The sequence below is a fragment of the Micropterus salmoides genome, unplaced genomic scaffold (genome assembly GCF_014851395.1).
Source record: "Micropterus salmoides isolate LMB-PRFRI ecotype aquatic unplaced genomic scaffold, ASM1485139v1 Ms_hic_scaffold_8, whole genome shotgun sequence".
Classification (NCBI taxonomy): domain Eukaryota; kingdom Metazoa; phylum Chordata; class Actinopteri; order Centrarchiformes; family Centrarchidae; genus Micropterus; species Micropterus salmoides.
In genome coordinates this window covers 3,571,313-3,587,173 of record NW_024044570.1, presented here as the reverse complement: position 1 = coordinate 3,587,173, position 15,861 = coordinate 3,571,313, and the positions used below count along the sequence as shown (strand labels likewise).

At 48.7% G+C, this 15,861-nt stretch overlaps 2 protein-coding genes across 4 annotated transcripts in view; one reads left to right on the top strand and one right to left on the bottom strand.

The window, feature by feature from the left end:
* Positions 1 to 820: 820 nt before the first annotated feature.
* Positions 821 to 11,968, bottom strand: lsm14aa (LSM14A mRNA processing body assembly factor a). Of its 2 annotated transcripts, XM_038705141.1 has the most exons (10): positions 11,676 to 11,968; positions 10,000 to 10,163; positions 9,761 to 9,920; positions 8,781 to 9,104; positions 7,760 to 7,840; positions 7,234 to 7,416; positions 5,318 to 5,474; positions 5,178 to 5,216; positions 4,854 to 5,094; positions 821 to 3,921 (listed from the first exon to the last, which is right to left on the bottom strand). In XM_038705141.1, exons 1-10 carry the CDS (start codon positions 11,794 to 11,796, stop codon positions 3,898 to 3,900), a joined length of 1,494 nt encoding a protein of 497 aa, XP_038561069.1. In that variant the 5' UTR covers positions 11,797 to 11,968; the 3' UTR covers positions 821 to 3,897. The 2 variants fall into 2 exon arrangements, with proteins under 2 accessions (XP_038561069.1, XP_038561070.1); XM_038705142.1 differs by lacking the exon at positions 7,760 to 7,840 and having other exon boundaries at positions 11,676 to 11,966.
* Positions 11,969 to 12,127: 159 nt separating this feature from the next.
* LOC119893165 (transcription initiation factor TFIID subunit 4-like) overlaps positions 12,128 to 15,861 on the top strand; it is a 35,053-nt gene continuing 31,319 nt past the window's right edge. For both annotated transcript variants that reach the window (XM_038705138.1, XM_038705137.1), the window contains exon 1: positions 12,128 to 14,624. In XM_038705138.1, coding sequence (XP_038561066.1) covers positions 13,466 to 14,624 — 1,159 coding nt within the window. In that variant the 5' untranslated portion in view covers positions 12,128 to 13,465. The remainder of the gene's footprint in view (positions 14,625 to 15,861) is intronic.

Here is a 15,861-nt window from a genome sequence, read left to right as displayed (position 1 = left end):
ATCTCTGGCTTTCTGAATTTCAGACACTCGCCCAGTCTGAGTGGTGGATAGATGTTAGTAGCCCGTCAGAGACCTTTTCTTTTCTAACAACTGACTCATTCGCGCAGAGTTTGGATGCCAGAGGCTCGTGCACCGCGAACACTTCACAGTCCAGAGCGTAAAGTTGAACACTGACGTAAAGAGGAACGTGTACCTGTGCTGCCGTGTGACATCAGTCACACCACATACAGGATATTATAAAGTCCCACACACACACAAAGTATTCATTTGTGACGTTACAGCATAATTACAAAAGGACGAAAACGAAATTTAAGACTTTTTTAATACTTTCAAGACCCCGCGGCTACCCTGTTTATGTTAACTGCGCATGCTCGATATGGGTGTATGGAGGCAGAATAGTGCCCATACTACAGATCCAGAGGATATGATTACGGACATAAAGTTGGATTATTTGTACAATAACTTGATACTCGCTAACTATTTGTTACACAAAACGTAAAAACACTCCATGTTCACTACATTTGTGAAAGAATTTTTATTTAGATTCACTGAAACCGATTAGATCCAGAAGGCCTGATTGTTTTGTGGTCTATCATTTAATTTGACCTCAGAGAGAAGCTGAAACAGTTTTCTTCCCTTTAAAAAATGTAGAGGTGACCTAATGTGTGTGAGGTGGTGTTTCAATGACTGACTTGTTTCCATGTCCTGATGAAACATCAACACACTTTGTAGGCACCTGTAATGAAAACAGGAGTTATATATTATTATTATATATATTCCACATCTGAGGAGAACAGAGGAGACGGAGGCCGACACAAACTAATGAACAAGTTTTTTTATTTGCTCTTAATAAAAACCCCGGGCCGCTGAGGCCCACAGAGGAGGACGCCATGCCGGGTCCAAAGACATGTGGACTCCAGAGTGTTTACAGGAGGCGGAGAACAAACGCGCCCCCGGCCTCCTGCTGCTGCTCCAACCATCCCGTCAGTTATTGCATCGACAACCGTCATTCTTTATCCAAACAGTTCTGTTTGCACCCAGTGTGGTGAGATTTGAGCAACATGTAGTGTTGTGAGCGTTTTTATACAACACCGGTCCAAACCAGACCTGAACTTCTAACTTCTTTTAAATACCCCCCCACCCCTCCAATCAGACTCTGCTCTCAGGAACCTGACATGTGCCTCAAACTTTGTAATTATTCACTTTAAGTCTAATAATGAGTGCGTTTATTCAACAGGCAGGGCCGGATCAACACACCGGGGGCCCCAACTGACTGACCCCTGACATTTATTTATTTTAACGCACCATGTGAGGCCAATATCAACTGATGTAGGAGCTTTAAGGCCCTCGGAGGGTCGGGGGCCCCGGCACGTAATCCAGACCCGCGGTTTAAACAAGAATTTTCTTTCCAGCTCTGACGTGCAAACACACCTGAAGAGTCGAGAACCACAGCGGTCTGTAACTGAGCCAGTTCCCCCACGAAAGAAACAAACCCAGACGGCGGTCCCGGGCCCCCGGACCGCGGTGGTGGATCAGTTTGTTAGAAGCTTTGAGCCACATCTGACAGTTTAACTTTCTGGGCTGAAAACATTCAGAGCTTAATGCTTCGTTTAATAAATTAAGACACTGATCCATCATTAAAAAGTTTTCAAACCCAAAGTAAAATTATTTAACCTTCTCTCCTCACTGTGTCTTTAAATGATGAACTGTTGATTTTAAAATAGTTTCCTCTCCTTATTTTCTGTCTCACATTTCGTTTGCTGCTTTAAGATTTTAAATTTCCATCCCGATCGTAGTTATAAAGAATGAGACTGAACAGCTTTAAGAGAAAATAAGTAAACATTCAGCTCTTTATCAGTGTTTTTATTTGAGCACATCATAGTTAAACTGACTGGTGAAACACTCCACCTTGTCTGGTTGGATGCAACTCAAAGCTCCCAAAGACTCTCAGCAGTTAAACTAATGGCTTCAGTGTCTCAATGCAAAGCTTCTATAACAGAGAGGAAACTCACCCAAGGTCAGTTCAAGGTTTTAAAGTCATGTGCACTCCAGTTCAGCAGCAGCAACACTGATTTCTCTAATCTTTGATGTGACGTTAGCCGTTAGCCTCTCGCATCAAGACAAATCTCATTTCAATTTATTTCCTGAGCACAACTAAAGTACTTTAGAGGAGGCTCTGCGTGTCAGCGGTCATTCCCTCGTTCCGGAGTCGAAGCCATTTAGTCGATAGTGTTTACAGGAACAAACCCGGGTCAACACAGATCTTCATTTCACTTCTGTAACCTGTTAACCTGCTGCAAGTGACAAAGACACTGAAGCAAAACAGCAGGAAACAAACAGACAGGCTGAGCGCTCCGTGTTTGACCCCAGGTCTGCATCAACGGCCCCCCTGAAATCTCCATCTGTCAGTTACAAAGTCTCCGTTAGCTGAAGACCACCTCAGGAACGGAAAACAGCATCTCATCTGCATAAGTTTGTAAGTACATAAATCATGCCATGCCAGGCCAGGATGTCGTCGGATTATTCAGCCATAATTTATCAGACCCGATCCTTCATAAAAGTATGAATATTGCTAGAAAACTATGTTGCTACACGCACAGCTAGCACGCTCTCTATGCACAGCTGACATCACTTCCTGTAGCTTCAGCGGGCCGTCGACCACCATGCAGTGCTGCGGGATAAAGGTAGTGGCGTCGAGGTCGAGTGAACTGTAAGAGGTGGGCTGCTGAGCCTGGCTCGCGGTATAAATTAGTGTGTCTCGTGAAGCAGCCCGACAAACAACTCTAAGTAATAACATCTGCAGGAACGGCTGAGAAAAGTGCAAACGGCTTCAGATATGGAAGCTCTAAAATGCCAATAATAATAATAATAATAATAATAATAATAAGAGATAAAACAGTTATGTGTCAACGAAAGAATGATTTAGCTTTTTGTCTTTAATAACAGATTATTTTATTTTGAAGTTAGAAAACAAAAAAGTGAGATGTGTGTTTTACTGTCCAGCAGCTAAGACGGTGTATTAAAGTACTACAAAAGTGTTCTCTGCTCAGGTTCTCGTCTCTGAAACTTCAGTCCTGGCAGGTCTGTGCTGCTCTCTGCTGGTCCACACTGAATCTTCACTGTTCTTTTTTTGATTTAACGCGGAAAACGCTTCAGCTATTAAAGACAAACCACTAAAAAAACTACTCTCCTGTTAACGTGTTTTTCAGTAAATGCACATAGAAGTGTTTTCTAGTTTAGTTAGTTTGACTTGCTTTCCTGTCAGATCTTCCGTACGGGCCCGGCCGATCTGCCAGGAAGCGCCGCAGCTCAAACTAACCGAAGCTCATCAACCAAGTAAATCACATAAAGCATAAGACGAAAAGGAAGCGACTGAAATCTGACCTATGACCTCTCTCTGCTCGTACACCGGGAGTAAAAACTACCACAAGAACGAGCCCAGTACACGTGTGGAGATCTACCGGCAGCGTTAGGACGAGACGGCGAGGAACGTCTGAAGTAAACAGTCAAACGGAAAGCGGCGACGCGACGGCGAGCGGCCGACTACACCACAGGATGAACGTCTAAGCAATAGTAGAAAAATACATGTTAGAAAGGTGACAGGTGAACTGAACCCACCCCCCAGAGTAAAGCTACGTCAGATCCAGGTTCGGGAAAGGGGAACATCGTTGAAAAACTAAAGAAATGACTCACACCCCTCTGAAATATGACATTTATACATAATTATTTTGAAGAGATCTGGACTTTTTAAAGTGTTTCTCTGATAAACTGCGCTGTCGTATCGCAGCAGTCTAAACCAGTGCTGGTGACAAACATACAACTAGCAGACAATCTTCATTATTTTCGTTTTCCACTGCAGAAGCTCCACCTTCCTGCAGCTCCTTCCTCCCGCTGAGACTACGCAGCCACTTTGTTGTCCTTCTGGAAGAAAAGGACAAAAAATTAAAAAAATTAAACAACAACAGCAGACACTTAGGTTAAAAAACAACTGTCTGTTTCAGAGAGGAAATATTCTGCCGCTTTAGGTTTATCAACACTTTGAGTATAATCTTAATGCAGATTGTCAGAACACAGAACAGCAGCTGTTTAACCCATTAACAGGTCATTTATCAACATTTATCCCTGTGAATTAAATATTCTTTGGTTTTGTGTCGAGTTACTTAAAGAGGAACCTAATAACTAAATAATTGTTGGCCCCAGCAGAAGTAATTTTCCAGGAAAACTCCCACGCCCCCGAACCTGCTCACACATCTGCCTACAGAGTTTCATCCTGGGCTCAAATGAACGCAAATAAATATAAAATTTCAGAATCATGGTTTACAAAAACACTAAACATGTAGTAGATGGGCTAAACCATCAAAAACCTTCTATGACTAATTTCTTCAGGACTGGATATTAAATATAATGAATCTTTTAATGTTTGTGCACCGCAGGTCCAAAGGTTTTAGAGCAGCCGCCATGTTTGTAGTTCTTCTGAAAAACCTTAAAAATGGTCCAAAGTTAAAATCAACGTTTCGACATATTTCCGATATATAAAGAGATCTACAGTTTTCAGGGATCAGTAATGAGTTAAAAGTAGAGGAAGGAGAGGAAAAGCAGCCTGTTCATCCACCTCAGAAGCTTTATTTTATATACGATCTTAATGAAGGCAGACAGAGCAGCTGGGCTTCGGTTGATCCTACAGTGAAACAAACTTCTTCATTTAATTGTTCATTTTAGATCTGAAAATGTTGGAAACGTTGTTTTTAAACTTTGGACTGTTTAAGAACTACAAACATGGCGGCTGCTCTAACACTGCTGACCGGCAGTGTGGATTTGGAGCAGGTTTACAGAGCGTGTGAATCAGCTCTTACCCTGTACGCTGATAGGTCGGCAAACTCCCGGCCGGCCTGGTTTCCTCTGTAGCCCCCCCTGAAGCCGCCTCCTCCTAGTGGCGGACCGAAGGACCCTCGGCTTGCCGAACGACCCCGACCTCCGCGGAAGCCCATACCGCCGCGTCCACGGTAACCGCCGCGCCCTCGGCCCTGACGGAGGGGGATGCCGAACGTCTCGGCGTTCATCCTCCTCTCCTCCGCCCAGGTCTGCCTCCGCTCCCTGCAGGAGGAGGAAACAGCACAGAGATGAGGAGCAGCTACAGACGGGGGGGGCAGACCTACGAGACTGGAATGAACACTGACCTGGGGAAGACCGAGCCGCCGGACTTGTCGTTGGCTTTCCTGGAGAGAAGAAAAACAGACACGTTACTGAAGGAAGCAGCTGGCGTCCGGCTGGAGCTCGCGGAGGTTCGGTTAAAAGGCCGAGCTCGGTGTCCTCCTACCTGGTGTCGTCGCAGGAGATGTTGTCGAAGAAAGACTTGGACTTGTCGTAGTAGCAGTTGGGGCCGAGCGGGTCGCACTCCTCGTCGGCGTTCCCCTCGCTGTTCTGCGTTTCCACGTTCGAGTCAACCTTCTCCTCTCCGTTCACCGCCTTCTCGTCTGAGTGTTGACAGAACGAACACAGTCATAGGAGCTCAGAGACACAAACTGCCAACCCAAACAGGCAGACTCTCAACGACCCACTTCGCCCATCTCGTTGTACATGTTTATTTCTTTTTCTGTCACAGCGTTTCCGAGTCGTAGCCGCCGTGTTCTTTACGCTGCTGTTACACGTGCCAGGTAGATGCCCTCTGAAGAACGAGCACAGGGAGCGAGTTAAAGGCGCGTGCAGACTAGTCTCGAAGGCGATCACGCGACGTGACTGGTCTGTGACAGGACGTCTACACGAGCTGACAACGTTTCGTTTATAAAACTGTGCGTAGAAACCTCACTAAAAGTGTCCGTGCGCCTCTGCCCCTCTAAAACTGATCTGCAGGACGGGGCCCCCGTCTGAGTAGTGACTGGCTAGTCGCTGGCTGGAGGGGGCCACACAGACCGGACGACCCTGAAGTACTGATCTGGATACCCCCGAAAAGAGAGGAAACCAAATGACTTCCTCTGAGTTTAAACATTTATTTCTACGCACAGTCGGCTCACTGAACGAACCTGCTGACGAGTTAAAGAAAGACGACTTGTTGGAAATGATATAAAATAGTTTTTTTATTTTCCATAACGTGTTTTTACAAGCAGCGCGTCACATCCACACGCTGGCGCTCAGCGTTTGGTTCCATAAGGAAACCAACATCTGATAACAAGATATGAAACTCTGCTATTTGCTCGACTGACGCACTGAAAACAGCATCAGTTTAAATGTAATTTGTCTCCTGTTCACCTTATTTAGGAGAATAAATTAAGTATTAATTAATATGACTCCTGATTAAACTGTCCAACAGAATCTCCGTTTGTGTTTTCTGATCCTGAATCTGGATCTTTTTGTGGCTGCAAATGATCTTAATGATGATTTTTTGCCACTTCAGGGAGAATCAGTCAAACGGCTGTTTGTTTATTCAGAAAGGCTTTAAGCCTGGAATACTCAGAGGGAATATCTGGATTTATTTTACACAGCAGTAGGCCTCTTCATTTCAAACCGTTTCATCCTTCTGCCATGTGAGGCGCCGTTTCTCTTCTCGTGTGCATGATTCAGAGTTTACTTACAGGACGCACGGTTTGGTTTTATAGATCACAACCTTTGCTTGGGAAGTGGCGTCCGCACGTTTCCAGCCCTGTTTAGTTCGTACGCACCGTTTAGAAATGAGGCCCCTGGTTTTGTAAAGAAAAAACAGGTGAAAAGTGACACAGGAAGTAATCTGGAAACAGGACTTGGTTCTTGTTATGAAGCTGAACATTATAAAGACAAAGAGTCTGGATCAGCGTGCTCTGATTGGCTGGATGTGGAGATATTTAGCGTGCTAGAAATCTGTCTGGCGTCGGCGAGCTGTTCAAAGCTGGTTTGCCCCCGATCCCAGCCGGAAGGTCGGTGAGCTCGAATGGCGAATCGGGCTTAAACTGGTGTGGTGTGAACTGGGCTCGAGCGTCGCGTGCTCACACGGCGTGCCAGTGAGAATAGTCTGTTGATAACGGTTGTTTATAATTCGCATCACGCCGCTGCTGAATGATTCCAGAGGAAACGCTGCCTGATTAAAAGGAGCTTTGGCTCAACTCACCGTGGGCAGTTTGAACGTTAACAAAGCCTAACTTCCCTCCACGCTGCCTGCACCCTACGTACAGCTGAGGCTGATGGGAACGTCATCCGTTCTGCAGGCGTTTGGGTGGCGAGAGCAGCCAGAAACAGAGCGACATGCTAGTGTGGCTTAATTACCTTTGAGCTTCAGCTTGCTCTGAAACTCCCTGTCGATCTCCTCCTTGTTGAACTGGGCGTTGGCGCTCTCGAAGTCAAAGTCTTTCTCAAACTTCATGGGTCCATCCCGGCGGACGTTGAAGCGCCCCCTGCCGCGGTGTCCGCCCCCTCGCCCACGCCGGTTAGCCGGAGCACCGGCAGCCACTGAATGACAGGATTAAAAAATAAATAATTAAAACACGTCAGCTGTCAAAACAAACAGTGTCTCACGAGCGAACCAGAGCGCACATCCACTGTCGGGCTTCAGGCGGCACACAGAAGTAAAGGTCACATCACACATGGAGGAAATGCAGCAAGTCATTCAGAGGGCACGAAAACAGCCAGACGTGCACTGACACGAACAGCACGTCAATCTGCACACACCGACAAAGAAGAACAGGATGGTCAGGCGGTGGGAGGGCATGAGAGCGAGGCTCCCCTGTCCCAGAGGAGAGCTGGGCAGGCATGCGGAGTCTGAATGGGCTGATGGTTCAGAGGAGGGATTAACCTGAGGCACGTTTACCCGGGTCCCTGCCTTCGCCTCGCGCCTGCTCAGCCTCTGGTTTGGGGGCTTTCGGGGCATCTGGGCCTGGAACAGCAGAGTCTTTTGGTCAGAGAGAAAAGTGGTGGAAACTAGTCTGCCACCTTCAGACCAACTGGTTTTAAATGTGGGACTAAAAGATGAGCCGACTTCACGGCTGCGCTCAGAGCAGAACAATCACCATCGCGTAAAAGGAAAATTTGTTTGTTCGTCTGTAAATGTGTTTGCGCTTCGATAACCCTCTCAGAGATCCTGCTGTGCTCACAAACCTTTGGACGCTCGCTTCACTGTGTGACCCTTTGGCCAATCAGAAAACTGGTTGTTGTTTTTTTACTTTTAATGGGCAACTATAACAGGTTTTACACTTCCTGTGAAATAATAATCACATAATAATCCAGTTAATCTCATCTCCACACTGTTTATATGTTGTGTCTCGTGCGTATCCTTGCGCTGAGTTCACAAAGTCAGACGCAGTTTGATAAATTACGTTGTATGTGGCGCTCGTGGCGCCCAGTTCAGACTTGACAGCCTGTCTTCAGGTCTTTTTGTCTTTGTGGAGAGAGAAACTGTAACCTGCCTGTCAGCTGCTCTGTGACCTTTCCTTTACCGTAAAGGCTCCATTATGTGTGCACTCCAGATTTAGGTGCAGCTAGCTTAGCGTGTTCGCACCAACGAGTGGCAGAAACCCTCAGAGCTGTTCAGAACTTTAGCTAGCGTCAGCGTACTGACGGCAGCGGCACAAAACACGAGAAAAAATATCTTCTGTTCATTTTGAAGCCGCTGTAATCTCTGTAATACACGGGAAACACTGCTAGAGAAATAATTGTTCTGACTTCAAACTTCATTTTATATTTGAGCTGCGCAGTAACAAAGGGGTCATCATGGGGACGACAAATACATTTACTGAGTTCAGGCTGAATCTGCGTTTCGCTCTCAGGAGAGTCCACACAGGACAGCGGCACAGGTGACTGCCGGTCTGAGGTCTCACCTGAGTGGCTGAAGATGGCGTGGGGGAGCCCTGCGTTGGGAGCCCTGTCTGCGGCGGCGATGTGCGAGGAGGAGATGGTTCGGGGGGCAGACCAGCCCTGGCCGCCACGGCCACCCCTGACAGGCTCGCCCCTCCTCGTGTCCACGCCATCCTGGTGCTGGACCTTCTGGCTGCTCTGAGCGGCGGTGGACGGGGCCGTGCGACCCTGAGGGGGGCTCCTGCGCCCCAGGCCGGGGGCCGGAGCCGTGGCGGTGGGGGCATTTTGGATCACCTGCTCCAGGGCGGGGCTCTTCCGCAGAGGGTCCAGGCTGGGGCTGCTGCGGCCTGGAGGAAAACCAGAGGTCAGTGTTAGTGGTCCCGAACTAAACCCGATCACTGACTGGACCTGCACCCGGACAGGTCAGTCCTGCTGCTCCAAGGGAAACTATAAACCAGCTGGGCTCATTTCCGCCACACAAACTACAGCAGGCAGGAGCTGCACCTCAGGAGCCAGTCTGGGCTGATCCATTAAACCGTGGTGACCGGCCCGGGATGAGGAGGTCACTGTACTGGCTTTAAAAGCAGCTGTTTCAAGAGTCCACCTACAGGTTTCATACCTTCGGTTACGAGGGTACCCAGAGGCCGCGAGTCAGAGGACAGAGCGGGGCCCCCAGCGCTGCTCTGAGACTGGGTGGAGGCGGTGCTTGTGATGTTCACAAAGGAGATCACCTGACCGAGGAGGACTGACAGACACCTCAAACACAACACCACTAGTTTTGTCACGTTGCTGACTACTGGGCATGTAGCGGAGGAAAGTTACGGCCTCGACCGTTTGAAGTCACACAGACGCCATGGACCGACCCTCCACGGTTTCTATGGCATGCTTTACGTGGTCCCAGAGCCACAGAGAGACCCTGAACCCTTGGATATCATGCCCAGCTGAGTCCCTGCTCCCACAGTCAGACCCATAAAACGGGCTGAAGCCAAACTGTTGTGCTTACCGACACCGACTGGTCCAAACTGAGGGGAAACCAGGGGGCTGGCGCTGAACTGGTTATAGGCAGGAACTGGAGCCCGGTTGAAGAGGCCGTAGGAACCAGCAGACTGGAAGGGGGTCGGGGCGGCGGCAGCTGAAGACGAGGAGCTGGTGCTCATGGACGACTGAGGAGGAAGTCAGAGCTGGTTAACGTTAAAGACAGGAAGACCAAACATCGCGTCAGGCTCCAGGTGTGAAACGTACCTGGACGATAGCAGGGTCCTGAGGAAGAGAGCACGTGGGCTTCGGCGGCTCGCACACAGTCAGGTCCTTGATGTCGCTGCCTCTGAAGATGATGTACTCGAAGGTGTCATCTCGGGGCGGGATGGGCCGGTCGGTGGGGCGGTCCTCCGTGCCGAAGGAGCGCACTAGCAGGAGGAAGCAGACGTTAGCATCGCAGCAGGCGTGCAGCTCACGATTAATCTGTCAACTAGTTATTTGGTCTGTCAGAAAAGCGCGTTTTCATGTTTCCCTTCGGCCCAACAGGACGTCCTCAAATATCTCGTTCTGTCCAACCAGCACAGATTCACTTTACTGTCAGAAAACATCCAAGAAGCTGGAATCGCTTTTCAAAAAAAGGTTTATTTAATAGTTGACAGCTAATTTTTATTTTTAATCAGAGTTATGTCACGATGTTTCTGTACAGATTTTAAAAACCCGCCGTCTGTGATCCCACAGGTTGACTGACGGCACAACATCTGTTTGCAGCATGTTGAATGAAGACGACAGCCGGCCAAATCATTGCACTACAAAATCAAATGCAAGCAGCGGCACATCACCTACTCAGATACAGGAGGCTGCTGCTGGGTTTAAAAAAAATAAAATAAACACACCCAAACAGTTTCTAATTCTTAAACTTAAATCTTTGAGTAATTGTTTTAAATGTGGACATTTCATCTTCTTCCATCATAACAAATCAAAGGTCTTTGGGTTTTGGACGACCGTCAGATCAACACGTGACATCTGAAGACGTCATCTCCCAAAGGTGACATGTTGTGTTGTTTGTATCGGGTGGCGATGGTTCAGTGGAGACACATGTCTTTGGTGTGAGACCCGGGTTTGATTCCCCACTGTGACCCATCCACCTGTGTGCCCCTGAGCAAGACAAGTAAGTGGCTTTGGATAAAAGCTTCAGCTAAATGAACAAAGATATTCAGTTTATTGTGAGAAGCAGGAAACACTCTGAGTTGAATCGCGAGTCTGCCTACAGACTGCAACCTCGCGCACAGATAGATCGATATATTATAGATTTAAGTACTCCATGTATGTACAGACAGCCTCGTGTAGCCGACGCTTCACCTGTCCGCTCACCGGGGGATAAAAAAGCTGCTCTGATGAAGTTTCACTGAATAGTTTCTGTCCTAATCTGCTGTGAGTGAACAGGTGAGCTGTACGGCAGGTGTTCAGCCTCCTAAATCCGCCTCGTGAGGAAGTGAAACGGAAAACTTGGCGGTTGGTTTGTTTTTGGTTTGCACTAACACAGCTAAGCCGACGTGCTAACGTTAGCTGCCAGGAGGGAGAAGCTGACTCACGTCTCAGAGTTTAACATTTATCCTGCCTAAATTAGATTTACAGGCGGCTCAAACGTTGTTTCCTTTCCGGTAATAAATCACTTCGTAACGTTTCGGTTAGCTTTATTAGCTGTTAGCTTTAGACCGCTTCCTAGCTTACTGCTTGATAAGCCTAGCTAGCATCAACCTGTTAACTTTTTGCTAGCAAGCTAACTCTAGCCACATGGATCACGTTATTGGTGTGGTCCGGGTCTGGGTTAATCCTGCACCTGGTACGTCCGGGACCAGATCGCATGTTGTCTGAGACGTGTCAGAGACGGCGGCAGCTGACGCTAGCTGGTGTTAGCATTAGCCGGCTAGCTGCGGTACCTTTAGCAAGTGCGACGGTGGAGTTCTCGGTGTCGATGGTGTACAGGATCCCTTCGTAGCGGATCTCGGCCTTCGAGATCAGGCTGATCTTGCTGCCCAGGTAGGGCGTCCCGCCGCTCATGGTGTCTCCTGGAGCTCTGCAGTCCGAGCAGGGAACAGGATGGGGGCTCCTCCGGACCGTGAGGGTACCTGCGCTGATTCTACTCGCAGTTTATTTTCCGCCAACTCGCGCGTCTCGCCGCTACAACATGGCTACCTGCTCCTCCTCCTCCATGGACTGGCTCTGAGCGCGGGGGCTAACGGGAACTCGTAATATCGCGCGATTACGCTGCGCCGTGAGATCTAGATCTGTGCAGGATAGAAGACATCTGTCGGTTCAGAAATCAGACTTAATTGATCCCTGGGAGGAAATTCCTTGTTGTGTATTGCTCACTTACATAGCAAGATAAAAGGGAAGTAAATAACAAAATACACAAATGTAAACATAAAGGAGCAGTACTTGAGTAAATGTCTGTTTTTTTCCCCTAATGATTGGTCTCATTAATTAATCAAAGATATTACTCACATCACAACAAAGCTTTAAAAGCTAAATTTATACATACAGAAAAAAAACATTTTCAATTAAAGCTTCTTAAATATGCAGCATTTCCTCATTAACTGTGTGTTGATTTGCAGATCACACACATTGCTTTTCTCCACATAGTTACAGATAAAATGAAAAACCTCTGTAAACGTCTCGCTGTGAGAAACAGTGTTTAAAATGAACTGAAGGGCAGAAACAGGCTGTTAGAAGTTAAAGATTAGTTAACATTAGAAACACACTTGGTGTAAAAACGACGGTCACATGAACACCCGTCTTACAGATATCTGATTTACACACTATACAAACGATATGTGACTCAACATGCAGAGTTTTAAGAAGAACAGTCGAAACATGTTAAATTCTAACAGAGATCAAATTTACTGGCTCTGCAGTCGTAAATAAACAACAAATAAAGATTTTAAATGTTATTCCAGATTGTTTGGTTTGTTTTATGAAAGTTTGGTGATAATCGCTGCAAACTAATTTGGAATCTGATTTCAGACAGTATTGCTCCAATCCATAAAACTTCCAACAGTTCATTGCCAGTGAGTTTACCTGCAGCACACACCTGAACCAGGACCTGTACCTGTACTTGTACCTGTAGCTGGACCGGAACCTGGACTTGTACCTGTAGCTGGACCTGGACTTGGACGTGGACCTGTAGCTGGACCGGAACCTGGACTTGTACCTGTAGCTGGACCGGAACCTGGAATTGTAGCTGGACCTGGACCTGGACCTGTACTTGGACGTGGACCTGTAGCTGGACCGGAACCTGGACTTGTACCTGTAGCTGGACCGGAACCTGGAATTGTAGCTGGACCTGGACCTGGACCTGTACTTGGACGTGGACCTGTAGCTGGACCGGAACCTGTATTTGTACCTGGAGCTGGACCGGAACCTGGAATTGTAGCTGGACCTGGACCTGGACCTGTACTTGGACGTGGACCTGTAGCTGGACCTGTACCTGGACTTGTACCTGGCCCTGAACCTGGATCTGTAGCTGGACCTAGACCTGTACCTGTTCCTGGACTTGTAGCTGGACCTGAACCTGTACCTGTACTTGAACCTGGACCTGAAACTGGATCTGTGGCTGGACCTGGCGCCTCAGGTGATCTACGTGTTCTATTTCTATGCTCGAAAACAACACGGATCCTCCGCGCATGCGTACATTCTAAAATACGATTTGCACAACGGTCCGACATCAAAGATGGCGGGAGCCTCCGACCCACTGGAGGACATGCTCTTCACCGAGGTGGATGAGAAAGCAGTTAGCGACCTAGTTGGCTCTCTGGAATCACAACTGGGCGACCGAAAGGCTCCCGCGGCTTCTTATTCCGACGGGAAACGGGAGGCAGCTCCTCCGGCGGCCGGTCCGTTCTCAGGGAAAGTGCGCGATCCGGTGGGGTCTCTGGATCCGCCGCAACAAGGGCATCCGAAAGCGGGTTTAGACCAGGAACCGGGCGCTAATGAGCCGCTCTCCGGTAAAGCCCTCGCCTCCTCTACCTCCTCTACGGCCGCCGCCGGGGCCGTGATACCCGCCGGAGCTGGTCTGGGAACAGTTGGAGCTTCTCCTCCCGCGGTTCCTCCGGGACCCGGACCCGTAACTTTGACCACTCAGTCCGCGGCTGCTGTTAGCTTCCACCGGGCTGCCGTCCTGAGTCCGAGCGCGGCTCCCGCGGCGGAGGCGGTCAGGACCGGCTCTCCGGGATTACAAAGTTTAAACGGCAGCTCCGGAGCTGCAAAGTTGGTGAACTCTCCCGCTGCCCCCCCAGCAGCCGGGACCGGCACCGTGATAAGTTCTGTCAGCGCCGGCGGGTCCACCATCATCGCCTCCATGGCTTCACAGCCCACCTTTCCTGTACCTCAGTCCTCCGTGGCGTCTCCCGGCGTGGCTCTGCAGAGGCACCCGAGCCCGGTGGCCACCCAGAACGGGGTGGACCCTAAGGGGGTCCAGCTGGTGACCCAGGGCGCCCCAGCCTCCAGCTCTCAGGTCGTGAACCACAGCAACCCTCTGATGCACACCAAGATGCTGGTTCAGAGCCAGCCTGTGTCCGGGAACTCTGTGATCCTGGCAAGTACCCCTCCGCCTGCTGCAGTCCAGTCCCCCGTCAGCCAGACTCAGACCGGGACCAGTACAGCTGCTGTCACCCTGGCCGGGGGGAAGCCTGCGGTGAACGGGTTGGGCCAGCCTACGGTGGCCATGGTGAGGCCGCCGGGCGCCCCCGTGGTGGCCACCTCCATCCAGCAGCAGAGACCCGGGCTGGTGGCGAGCTCCCCCAGGCCGGCGGCTCCTCAACAGACTCTGGCGGTCCGACCTCAGCAGCAGACCACCATCCAGCTGCCCCCCGGGTTCAGCATGCCGCCTGGTGAGCAAACACAACAATGACCCGTTCACCTGAGACCGGGTCACCTGTTGGGTGTCACCGTAGACCCGGTTTGTTCCTCATGTGTTCCCAGACTCTCAACATCAGGTTCACCCAGGAGCTGGTTTAACATCACTTCCTGTTTCTGTGAAGGTTTTCCCACAGTCCTCAGTGACTCTAAACATCTGGATTAACATATTCAGTCTGCTGCAACACAAACACCAGTTTTAAGTTGTTTCCTATCTCCAGGTGGCGGATCCGTCTGAACGCGAGACAAACATGAGAGAGATGTTCGGTTTGTTCAAATGGAAACCTTTAAAATCTCCAGCGGCCATCTTTGTTTGTAGGAAACAGTCACAACTTAAACCTAGTCTGTGTTGCAGCAGATTAAATATTTTCTTTGAGGCTTCTGGGTCAGGATCTGAGGTCCTGTCAGAACCGCCTAGGACAGAATCCACTTTAACCATCAGAGCAGCTTCTTCTTCTACAACACATGCTCATAAACTACAGGTTGTAGTTTTCCTCAGTAATCTTACATTTGACTGTTGTGAAAAGACCAAACGGCATTCAGACAGATTAGATTTACAGAAAGTTTAATAAACTACAGTTAGATGAATCGGACTAAATGCATCAACGTGTTTTAGGTCTGAGGTCTTGGACCATTAACGTTCCCTGAAACTCTTGATGTCTGGCTCGGTATTCTTTAAGAACCGAGTTTAAGGGCTCACACATGCTGACCACAAACGCCACATAAAAGATCGATACATCACACACGGATCAATATCCATTCAGGGTCAGGCTGGAAATATTAAACCTGACTTCAGTTCAGCAGGAAGTGATGTTAAACCACCAGCTCTGTGAGAGACATGAACAAACTGGGACTAAAGGTTTTCACTGAGACAAAATGTTTAATCTGGGGCTAAAGGTGTTTACACTGGGGCTAAAGGTGTTTACAGTGGGGCTAAAGGTTTTTACTGTGGGGCTAAAGGTTTTTACTGTGGGGCTAAAGGTTTTTACTGTGGGGCTAAAGGTTTTTACTGTGGGGCTAAAGGTTTTTACTGTGGGGCTAAAGGTTTACAGTGGGGCTAAAGGTTTACACTGGTTTACACTGTGGCTAAAGGTTTTTATACTGGGGCTAAAGGTTTACAGTGAGGCTAAAGGTGTTTACAGTGGGGCTAAAGGTGTTTACAGTGGGGCTAAAGGTTTACACTGGTTTACACTGGTTTACACTGTGGCTAAA

What these genes read in the sequence shown, in the direction of transcription:
- lsm14aa (XM_038705141.1), bottom strand. Translation starts at nt 11,796, where the DNA reads ATGAGCGGCGGGACGCCCTACCTGGGCAGCAAGATCAGCCTGATCTCG. An exon ending in CGCCATCTTCAGCCACTCAG is followed by an intron (nt 7,841 to 8,780) that starts GTGAGACCTCAG and finishes CTGCTGTTCCAG; the next exon opens with GCCCAGATGCCCCGAAAGCC. An exon ending in CCGACCTATCAGCGTACAGG is followed by an intron (nt 3,922 to 4,853) that starts GTAAGAGCTGAT and finishes CTTTTCTTCCAG; the next exon opens with AAGGACAACAAAGTGGCTGC.